This window comes from Nicotiana tabacum, chromosome 2 (genome assembly GCF_000715075.1).
Source record: "Nicotiana tabacum cultivar K326 chromosome 2, ASM71507v2, whole genome shotgun sequence".
In the NCBI taxonomy this organism is placed as follows: domain Eukaryota; kingdom Viridiplantae; phylum Streptophyta; class Magnoliopsida; order Solanales; family Solanaceae; genus Nicotiana; species Nicotiana tabacum.
In genome coordinates, this window is record NC_134081.1 from 41,660,686 (window position 1) to 41,672,380 (window position 11,695).

The following is an 11,695-nucleotide window of genomic DNA, read 5'->3' on the forward strand; positions in this document are numbered from 1 at the left end:
CGTGGGGGTATTGTTTTCTCAATTTTAACTCTTTATGCAGTCTATTTAATATTACTTTTATTATTTCTTCATATTGGATATTATGTAGTGGTAATGTATTGCCAATACGAAGGATTCTTATGAAATTAATTTTAGTAAACCTTCCTACATATTTTTAATAAGAATTTAATAGACAAATTTTATTAATTTTAAATATTAAATATTAAAAATTAGCATAGAAGGTATTGTAATGCAAAAAATAAGTTATTGCAGTTATGCTCTTTCCTTATGAGTTCTCCCGTTTAATATTTTTGGGCTATTCTGGTATATTAATATTGTATTTATACTTTTATAATGATATAGGCTCTCCTTTTTCTAAATGGATTTGGACAATATAATACATTCTCAAATTAAATTAGTAATAGGACATTATAATACGTTTTCAAATTAAATTAGTAATAGAAATTTTTAAGAAGTATATCCTAAAAGTAATAGGATTACATGACTAAATATATTTACTTGTTCAATTTTATATGAATTAGACAGCCCGAGAATAATTATACTAATAGGATTCCTAATGTGTAGTATTATATCCTAAAACTAATAGGATTATAAGGCTAATATCTAAAATTCTGGTTATGTCCTTTTATTATGAGTTATTATGCTTAATATTATAAGGTTATTATTATGTTGCACATAAACACATTTTCTTTAAATTTATTGAGATATTTTGAACTCAACACCTCTGAGACCATTAAGTTAACGTTTTATTACTACAATACATCATTTATTATTTCTTTTTAGAAAAAATTCTTCTAAGGTGTACGAGATAAAAGAGATGGAAAGAGTCGCCACAAGTTCTCCAAAAAATTTTGTTGAGTATTTTGAGCCTAGCTAATTTATGCCCCTCAAGTTGTTGTTTCGCTTTAAGATAAGCTCCTATCAAGTTCTAACCTTTTCATTAACGAATATTAATTAGTTTTCGGCGATCAGAAAAAATTTTCTATTTTTTTTTTTTTGGAATTATTTTAACTTCTTAATTCCCTACTTGCTACAATCTCTTACCTATCAGAACTTCACTCAGATGCATAAATAGAAAAGATTAATTATTCATTCATTCTCTCGAGTTATATTTTTGTACTAGTAAAAAGAACAGAACAAAATCCATCTATGTTATTGGCATTATTTGGTAAGTAACAATCAATATTGCCCAAATAAGAAGTAATAAAATGAAAATAACAAATATCAAGATATTGGAGCTTTTCCTAACAAAAATAGAAGAAAAAATTCAGTATCTCGTCCTTTAACCAAATAGGTTATTTGAAGTCAAAATATACTGAAGAATTTCAATGACACTTATAAATGTTTTACTTCTTATAACCATTAATCAAAGCAAATGGGACAAGCTTCAGCATTTATGATTAGCAAGTACGTTAATAGTAGTAGCTGTTTACTTCACTTAAAAAAATAATTTGGTAGATAACCAACTTAAGTGCTATGCTACGTTATTATGGTGATTTTGCAACAATCGATAAGGAACTTGCAAACCAAATTACAAAATTGAGGTCCCTACATTCTTAGACAGAGCCACAGAGGTTAAAAATACAGAAATTAAAGAATAGTTTCAAATATCAGACCAAATATAATTAAATAAAAAACATCCTTGGTAGGAAGTGTTTTTATCCCAAAATAAGTTATTTTGGGTGCAATCTGCATTAGTCCAGCCCCAAAAAGCTATCACACACTGGGTGTGGATTAAATAAAGAAAGATTAAATGAAAAAGAAAAGCAAAAAGCCGCAGGGCCCTTCAATTTTTTTATTTTTATTTTTAGATATAGATATATTTCATAAATGGACTGTCACATGGTTCCGCCGGCGAAAAGCTAGCCGGAGCCTCAGTTTATTTTTTTACCACTAATACTACTACTACTACTTTTTATATTCTGAACTCAAATATTCTCACATTTATCTCTGCACATGTATTTCCATTTCTGAAAAAAGTATAAATATTTTCCACTATTCTACATACGTTTAATTCATCTATTTCCGTGATCCAATGTCTCAGAGGTTCATTCTCTCTTCCCACATTTCTCTGCGTTCGTAATCTCCAGTTTTTTATCAAGAGTAGCAGATCTAGGGTTTCATGAATTTGATGCTACATTTTCTTAATATTGTTTTCTCTGAATTAAACATTTGTTTGTGATGCAGCTGAAACTGGTAATCTTCAAATACAGGACCGCAATGAGGTGAGAATGTTGGAAAATGATTATATTTTACTGTAATGATTGCAGATATTGCTGAGGTTGGGAAAAGGGAGTAAAGAAGATGCAACGGTATCAGCTGGGGACAATAGGAGCACTGTCTCTGTCGGTGGTGTCCTCTGTCTCCATTGTCATATGCAACAAGGCCCTTATTACCACTCTTGGCTTTACGTTTGGTCAGTTTTATCAACATTTCAGAATACTGAATTATGTAAATGAAATTAGTTACATATGCTGTAGTTAGATTCACTGACAATTTGCCTCAAAAAATTTCTGCTATAAAAATATCGTAATTAGTAAGGAGAGAGCAAGCTCAAATTTGTGGTTTAGTTGTATATCTTAGGTTGTAATAGATGCAACTTTAATCTTTTCATGTCATTCGGATTTCACTTCTAACATCTGATATTACTCTCTCAGCTACAACTTTGACAAGCTGGCATCTTCTAGTTACATTTTGTTCTCTCCATGTGGCAATATGGATGAAACTATTCGAGCACAAACCTTTTGATCCGAGAGCTGTTATGGGCTTTGGAATTCTGAATGGGTCTTCCATTGGACTGCTTAATCTAAGTCTGGGTTTCAACTCTGTTGGTTTTTATCAGGTTGATATCTTTTCCCTTCTGCCATTAGTAATTATTTGGTTAATTTCTTTTCACTTTCCTTTTTTGATATTAACTATCAGGTTAAGTTGTTCCATTCTTTTTTTTTTTAATAACCGTGGTGTTCGGGTCAGCTAGCATGCACCTCGACTAATTCCACGGGTTACCTGCACAGGTACGGGACAACTCTGTCCATCAAGGCTTGGACAATGGGAAGAAATCACCTAATGTTTAAGTTGTTTCATTCTTTGCCTTCATTTCCTTTTCTCTTTATCTTTTTCTCCTTTTTTTTGGTTTGCAACTTACCAGCCTTGAACTCTTGACCCAGTGTTGTGGAAAAAAACTCCCTCAATGACTATGACAAAGAGTGACCGGTATCTTTTTCTCCTTTTCTCATTCCTTTCCCTCTTTTGGTGTCCGTACCTGTGTATCCAGCAATGTACTTCATTGCGTAGCTTTTGCTATATCACTGTTTCCCGTTGATAATTTGCAATCGAGACTACTCAAGTTTTTTTATAAGATCAATGAGGTTGTATTGCAGGTCTCTGCTGCTTGAAGTTGCAACTTGCGTCCCTCTGACCTTAAGCTGTTCTTGTCACGACGCAGTAGGTAGTAATTATAAAAATAATAATTATCTAGCTTAATTCTAGGGTCCATTTCTGTTTTTGTTCTTTAGAAAGACACAGAAAGAAAACCGTTTCCCCTAGTTTTGTGATTGCAAATACTATAATTGATGTGATAAGCTCCTCTTGTATCTTGTTTCTATCAAAACATTCTCTAGAGCTTTATTCTATGTCATTGTACAAAGCTGTCGTCTTAGCATTGGGTACTTTAGAAACTTAAAAGCTGTTCCCTTTTCTTTTCTGATTTTTCTCTTTCATGCTTTTGCATTGTAGATAACAAAATTGGCAATCATCCCCTGTACAGTTCTTTTGGAGACTCTTTTCTTCAGGAGGAAGTTCAGGTGAAGTTCCAAAGTAGACTTGGGAAATTTTGTTTATAAGTGCAGGATCACCACTGTTCTTGTTTACTTTGGAGCATTTTCCTTATATATATAGGTATGGGAATAGAAGGTGTTCTTTTTCCTTAAGTTTTGACCATTTCAACACTAAGCTCTGAACCAAATCTTGTGTTTGGTTTAAACCAGAACTAATTATTTTGGATATTTAAATAGGTTAAACATGAACACTACATTTTGTGCTCATATGTTAAGTTGAACATTGTAAGTACGATTCATAATATATAATCATTTCTTCATAAAGTCTTCCTATATTTTCACTAGATGAGAATCATAAGGTAGAGGTCTCTAAACTATGTCAAAGGACGAGGTATTTACCACAATTTTAGTCCCCAAAAACAAGAATAACAGGCAGTGTATAGGTAATACTCATATAAGGCGTATTACACACAACACTCAGCTATTTTTGTGTGCTTTTTTGCCAATTACAATGATATCTTAGTCAATTTTCCTGAATGGAGTCAGAATGAAAGCAGAATGCACGCAGTTAAAACAATGTTGGATACATCACCTTAGTCAATGTAATTTTAGCACTTATGAAAAAGACTTTAGCACAATTCAAAGATCGAGTGCTAGTTCACCCGCATGCTAAAGGGGGGAGAGCAGAAGCCGATGTCATATGTACTTGTGAATCTGTGATCACGAGCAGTAAGCTTGTTAAACTTCGCCGCAAAGAGTTGTCTTTTTCTTTATTCAGCCTGTTCTGAACATTGCCTGCTAATTTTGTTAAATCTGTGATTTCACCAATATCAAATTTTTGTATCCTATTTTTTATGCAATGTTCAAAAGTTTACTTTTCAAGGTGAACGGAACTCTTGTTCAAGCGTACACTTTCTTGGTTGATCTATATTGCCTAGTTATTAAAATCTTATTCAGGTGCACTGGTTCAGCAATCCGGTCAACGTACTTTTTTAATGGGTCCCTCTAATCAAAAGAAGTTGGTTTCACTCAATTTGAGTATCAGGGTGCACCACGAGCTGTCAGTCTGTCTACCTGAACTTTCAGGGGTCAATCGGAATGACCTCTGGATGTCTTCTGGTCTCATGTTTGTGGTCCATGTACTAATAATATGTATCTCTAGACTTTTGCTTTGCTTTTTAAACATCTCACACACTTTAGTTTGCACCCAAGAAATTTTACTTTTCTGCAATATAGTAACTAGTTTTTATGATTTACAGTAGGAATATCCAGATTGCACTTGGTATTCTTCTCCTAGGGGTTGGCATTGCAACAGTGACTGATCTGCAGCTCAATTTCCTCGGTTCCGTTTTGTCTCTACTTGCAATTGTGACAACTTGCATTGCTCAGATTGTATCCTCAGCTGAAGTGCCAGTCAGTTCTTTTCAGTTTCTTATATCACTGTGACCCCCAAACCCACTCCCCACAGATCCTTATCCCTTAGCAGCCTAGACAATTTTTTGTAAGGGGACAAGATTAAATTTTCTCCGAAGGAAGTTTCTTTTATGTATGTTCTGAAAATGTTATTGCTCATATAGTTCTTGACTATTAACTTCTCTTGCTTGAAATCCTTAACCTGTCTTCTCAGATGACCAATACTATCCAGAAGAAATTCAAGGTTTCTTCAACCCAGCTCCTATATCAGTCTTGTCCCTATCAAGCATTAACATTGTTTATTGTAGGACCATTTCTAGATGGGCTTTTGACAAATCAAAATGTGTTTGCTTTCAAATATACACCAAACGTGCTGGTAAGGATCAAAATTGGTTTTATTCGTTTAAGCTAGGTATTTGCATAACATTGCTTTTAATTTGATGGCAGGCCTTCATTGTCCTATCCTGTCTAATATCAGTTTCTGTGAACTTTAGCACTTTTCTTGTAATTGGCAAGACATCTCCAGTTACCTATCAGGTCCTTGGACATCTGAAAACATGTCTAGTTTTGGCTTTTGGGTATGTTCTCCTTCGTGACCCCTTCAGTTGGCGAAACATTCTGGGCATCTTCATTGCCGTGGTTGGAATGGTTGTATATTCTTATTATTGTTCTGTTGAGAGCCAGCAGAAGTCTACAGAGGCTGCATCCCAGCTATCTCAGGTGTTCTACCTACCTTCTTTAGTATTGCTTATTATCCTTGGTGTTCTTTCAACATAGACAACAGGGAAGCACAATCTATGATACTAGGGTCACTACTATATCGTGTGTTCTCTTTTTGATAAGTATTTTACAGTATGCTAACCAATTCTAGCTGATGTCTGTAATTGAAGGTGAAGGAAATGGAATCTGATCCCCTACTAAATGCTGAAAAAGGCAACGGCATTTTAGCTGATAGTGTAGTTGCGAAGGCCCCAGGGTGGAATTCTAACAAGGACTTCCTTGCATAAAAATATTCTGATGGCTGTCAATTGGTTAGCCCTTGATTAGAGTACAGATGGGAGTTCCAGCAGATTCGAGTTCCAATGAAGAAGCTGTAGCTGCAAGAACATCCAATCATCACATAATTTGTGTTACATTTGAAAAAGATATAGCTCTCTATTTTCCAGTTGGTAGAGTTGAAGGATATGTATCGTCAAATAGCAGTTCGTTGATGAGTGTTGTATGAGTTAGACATTCCAAAAAATGCATAATCTGGTGGAGTATTATTTCCCCCCAGAATCTCAGCTTATTTGTTTCTCAGATTACTTTGGTCGTTCATACGAAGCCCATGAAGGTGTTGCAAGTGGATTTCTCCAATGCATGCAGATTTGTTTACTTTGTTTCCCTCTTTTCACCTTTGGGGTGGTAATGATATGAGTCTCATTCAAGGTGATCTTTATGAGAATATAAATAGATTGGAAGTTTTTTTTTTTGGGGGGGGAGGGGAGTGAAGAAGATTTCCATTTTTTTCAATGTTCCTACTCGTATCTGGTTAGAGAATGCCGTGTTACCTTTCAAACAGGCCCGCTGTTTTAAGATTCAATCGGACTTTCAGGTGTTGTATTGCAATTTGATCGTAAAGGAGGAAACATAAAACCTTGAGTCGTTTGGTTGGTGAACACGTTATACTGGTACATATTACAATCCTGGAATTACAATAAGGAGATTAAGTAATGAAGGGCTTATCTAGTGGATATATTTTATTGGTAGATATTTGGTTTATTGGAATAAAAATGAGATATATGATATATAATACAAAATATATATTTACTTTTATACTAGATAAGTTGGGATAAACTTTATTCTAATTTTAATCTTGATTTTTAAAAGAATTTTGGGAGAAGAGCTTTAGGAAGGTCATGTTTACCATTTTGCTGTCTTATCCGTAGCTAGTAATTCCGAGATTGTTATCCGAGTTAGAACATGGTAAAAAGTAACACTAACAATTATAGCATAGTATAACTATTCTCGAAATTGCAAATCTTGTAATTAGAAGTTCAATCAAAGGTGGGACAAAATATACTTTATCTCATGATTGTTTACCCTTGTCTTACAAACCAAATGACTACTAGATTTGTTTAGTATGTGCTCTATCAGCATATCAATATTGAATACTTTTTTTCTTCCAACATCTAGTCCCAAGATGACAGCACTAAAAGAATATAATAATTCTTTTAATAACAAAAGGAGTACGTGTAAAATAACATAAAAGCATGGAGGCGGAGTCTAAGGGTGACATTTGGACCGGGTCAGCCCGAGACCGAACCAATCCGCCCCGATAAAAACTTGTATTTGAACGGCCCGACTAGACCGAGGTGGGCTGGACTAGGGGAGACCAGATTGGGGGTTGGGCCAACCAAGGAACTAGGCCCAGTAGACTTACCCAGATACGAACTTGGGTCTCGGCCCACCAGGGTACTAGCTCGGACCGGCTCTGTAACAGAATCGTTATCTCTCTATTTTTTCAAAAAAATTTCTGGCGCTTTATAGCCATTGGCCAACGGATATAAACGGCCAAAATGGCCTCCCAACCCTCAAACACCCCGCACCTTCTTCCCCTTAAATTTTTAATCCCTAAGTTTATAAAATTGTATTTTGGCCCTAATTTCATCTATAAATACTCATTATTCTTCTTTTTTCATATAGTTTCTACTTATTATCTCTCTAATTCTCTCTTTCTCTCTCACTTAAATTGCTATCAACCTTTTATTTTAATTATTTTGAGTGAAGGTGCTATTAACAAGAGCAAGTGCATTCAAGATTTAAGTATTAAATTCATCAATTTATGGTTACCTTGTTTCTATTTTTTCTCAGGTAATTTGGTACATTCGTTCCATTTTTACTTTTATTTAGTAATTTAATTATTGCATATTTATTTTTATTATTCTTGCATTTTATTTTTTAAATTTGTATTATTTAATTTGTATAATGGATAAGTTAAAAAAGGTTAAAAAATAATTGTGTTTCCAGTCCGGTACTGGCAGTCAGAATAAGAGTAAGAAAACAGTTGGTAGTTCTAGCACTAAAAAATATTCATGTATTCTGGGAATTGAAGCAGAACATGAAGGTGTTGATTTATATTGTGGTGCATATGATATGAATTATCTAGAGCAACAAGAAAATTATAGTTTAGAATCTCGGGCAGCCCAAATAATATAAAGAAAGGATACTTATTTCAAAGTGGTTCAAGTAGTTCAGCGGACTGAAAATCTTAGTATGGTTTGAATCCACATATACTTCACAACTCTAATAGTCCATACCAGCAATTTGTGTCATTCTTGCTGAAGCATATATTCTAGGTTTTCTTAAAAGCAAATCCTTATTAAGATGACCAATATTTTATGGTAACAAACCCAAAAATATCTATGGACCAACAATAGCTTTTTCTCATTTTCCCCCTTGTTTCTTGAACCCCGAACCTCATGGGGAGAGTCCTCTCCATTAAGACTACGATTATATAAAAAATATGATGGTGTACGGCTATTCCATCTAATTTCTACTAGGAAAGGAATTGCGTAAACTCTCTACCCACCAAGATTTAGGCAAATGAAAAAAAAACCACCTATTTAAGAATATTATAGTAGACTAGATATCTTTTATACATATACATACATATATATACACGCGCGCACACAAAGCTGAAAAGCCCCTAAAACACATAGACATTGAAGTTAATTATTCTTAAAAAAGCATCAAAGAAAAAGAAATTTGAAGGGTTTCCGGACAAAGCATTGATTTTGGATTTTGGAGATTCAAACCCAAGTGAAGTTTTCTTTAAATTTGATTAATATTTTTAACAAGTGCAAGATGACCAACATTTTATACTCCATTGACATTCGGCTTAAAGTATGCATATTTTTATATATATTTCCTTGCATTTTACTCATGTTTCGTAGATTTTGGATGTGTAATATAATGATTTGTGCTAATTTATGGTATTTCTATGTGTAGGAAACATCCGGAGGCAATTTGGGACGAATGTGCGCGAATTGAAGCGAAAATGGGAAGAAAAGGAAAAAATGCACATTGTAGCGCCATAGACAGCGTGGGGCGCTACCTGTGGCGCACAAAATAGAACCTTCAAAAGCCCAGCGCCAGGGCTAGCGCCCCACGCTACCCTGGGCGCTGGTGACGTAAAATTATCCTAGTTCGACCGGGACTCGGTTGTTTCAACCCCAAGACGTCCCCAACTCGTATAAAAGCAAACCTAAACATATTTTGGCAAGGGGGACACTACTTTGAGAGAAGAACAAAAGTACGAAACACTCGGGAGCACAGAATTCATCAATTCTTCCATTCTTCCTCTTGTATTCATCGATTTTATGTTTGAAAATAATATTTTGATGATTGTTATGAACATAAGTGGCTAAGAACCCTATTATTCTGGGGTCATGGGTGATACATGAATGTTGATGTTTGAAGTTTAAATTGACGAGTTTGATTTTATCATATTAAGTTATTTATTTTATTCTGTTCTTAATTATTTTGTTGCGTAGCTAACAATGAAATACTACCTACGAATCTAGAGTTGAATTCGAAAGTGGAAATTTTAGATTGCATATAGGATTAAATAGAGCAAGTTCTTGACCCCGGACATCGGGAAACCGATTCGCAATTAGGATAGAAATATTCCTAATTGTCTTGCTTGGTTGAAATACAAGAAGTGTAAATGCATTCTTGTTAGTCTTAATTCCATAGACATATAGGTATTAAGTTAGCTTGAATAGGCGAGTAAGAACTTGACAGATTCTTACGGGTAACATCAACCCTGTCAATCAACAACCTAGATAAATCAATTAGTCAGTTTAAGCCAAGAACACAACAAGATTGTTAGCTAGTATGTGACCCTGGAATATCCTCTCCTACTGATTTTATCCGTAATTACCTACGTGTGTTAGTCGATCTCTAGTTTATTTAAATGCTTGATAGTTTTTTTGGTTGTTAATTAATTACCCACACATTTTGAAAAAAATCTCTTGAATAGATAAGTTGTTTGAGTTTGAATCAGTCAAAAGTTAATCATAAATTTCCGTGAAAATGATACTCTACTTACTACTTTATTACTTGACGACCACGTATAATTGCGTGTGTGTTTCGTCGCAACATCCATCAACCCGAGGAACTCCTAGGGATCAACAGTGGTTTTCAGTATTCAAACAAAAAATAAAAAAGGAAAAAGGGAAAAAATGTAAAGAATGTCCGGAACAAAGTGGACAATTTCAAGACTTTGTCCAGACGTTCAGTCATTAAAGTTGAAAAAGACATTGAAGAAAGCTTGGGTTGGGTCGCAAAGAAGAGAACATGAGAAGTGTATAAAAGATGCGCGCGCTTGCGAAAAATTTCATTATTCTTGGTACGTTGTTCAATGAGAGACAACAACACTTCTTCTTGCTCCCTTGTTATCTCCTCTGCTATAACCTTTGCTTCTTCTTCCACCATTTTTCTCTTCCCCACAGTCTTGCACCGCTTCTGCTTTCCACAAAATTCAAGTTTCGAGGATACCCGCTCTTTCTGTGTAAAGGGGTAAAATCGTGTACTGCCCGAATTAAAGTAAATAACAACAGTTAACCGTTTAGTTAAGCATTTAAAGGTTTACTTTAACTTATGGGGTAAGTTTTATATTTTCTCGAATTTTTCAAACTTCCATTGAATTTCAGTAATCCATGAAAGATCTTAAAACTTCTATAATTTCATTATATGTTACTTCTATTCTATATTATTTTAGAAATTAGAATTTGTTTATGGACTTTTCTACAATATTCTATAGCTTTTCGTATTTATGATTACATATACGAGAACTAGGTTCTGAGACTGGTAATTTGCGGTACATATTGAGCCGAGTAGGAGTATGCTATTGGAGACTTTGCAGTGAGCTACTATGTTCGTTTTGATCCGATCCGCAGCACATGGAGTCCCCTTCTCTACTCATTCATATCTGTCTATGTATTTTCTTCCCAGACGGAGATTGTTATTTTGATGAGATTATTTAGTCTATTATATGCTCATGATATAATGACACTGGATTTTGGGCGTTGTAGACGGATGTGGTCATATTTAGACCTTGTCATTGATTATGTAATTATGATATTGAATTGAGATTTATTCTCCATTATTAATTATATCATGAAATAGTCAAATGGTTAAACAATTGAATTCTTTTGTTGCTGTTGAGTGTTGGCTTACCTAGCGAGCTGGTTACGCGTCATCATGACCTTTGGTAGAATTTTGGATCATGACAAGTTGTTATCAGAGTTCTAGGTTCTAAGGGTCTCACTAATCACGAGCATGCCTAGCAGAGTCTTATGGATTGATACAGATGCGTCAATATCTATCCGCGAGAGGTTATAGGGCTTTAGGAACTTTCACTTTCTTGATTTCTTATTGTGTGACTTTATTTTGGCTTGAAGCCTATATCTTCAGTTTCTTCCTATTCATTCATACGCGATATTGAGTACTCGATATTAGTT

The 11,695-nt window shown here is 34.5% G+C and overlaps 1 protein-coding gene across 3 annotated transcripts; it reads left to right on the forward strand.

The window, feature by feature from the left end:
* Positions 1–1,736: 1,736 nt before the first annotated feature.
* Positions 1,737–6,621, forward strand: LOC107763924 (UDP-xylose transporter 3). Of its 3 annotated transcripts, none has more exons than XM_075232762.1 (8): positions 1,737–2,046; positions 2,271–2,416; positions 2,658–2,842; positions 3,736–3,803; positions 5,036–5,168; positions 5,404–5,565; positions 5,637–5,909; positions 6,080–6,621. In XM_075232762.1, the coding sequence occupies exons 2-8, from the start codon at positions 2,305–2,307 to the stop codon at positions 6,194–6,196; spliced, it is 1,050 nt and encodes a 349-aa protein (XP_075088863.1). In that variant the 5' UTR covers positions 1,737–2,046; positions 2,271–2,304; the 3' UTR covers positions 6,197–6,621. The 3 variants fall into 3 exon arrangements, with proteins under 3 accessions (XP_075088863.1, XP_075088859.1, XP_075088867.1); XM_075232758.1 differs by having other exon boundaries at positions 1,833–2,046; positions 2,188–2,416; XM_075232766.1 differs by lacking the exon at positions 1,737–2,046 and adding an exon at positions 2,095–2,196.
* Positions 6,622–11,695: the final 5,074 nt, after the last annotated feature.

What these genes read in the sequence shown, in the direction of transcription:
- LOC107763924 (XM_075232762.1), top strand. Translation starts at nt 2,305, where the DNA reads ATGCAACGGTATCAGCTGGGGACAATAGGAGCACTGTCTCTGTCGGTG. An exon ending in ACTCTGTTGGTTTTTATCAG is followed by an intron (nt 2,843 to 3,735) that starts GTTGATATCTTT and finishes TTTGCATTGTAG; the next exon opens with ATAACAAAATTGGCAATCAT. An exon ending in TTCTTCAGGAGGAAGTTCAG is followed by an intron (nt 3,804 to 5,035) that starts GTGAAGTTCCAA and finishes TATGATTTACAG; the next exon opens with TAGGAATATCCAGATTGCAC.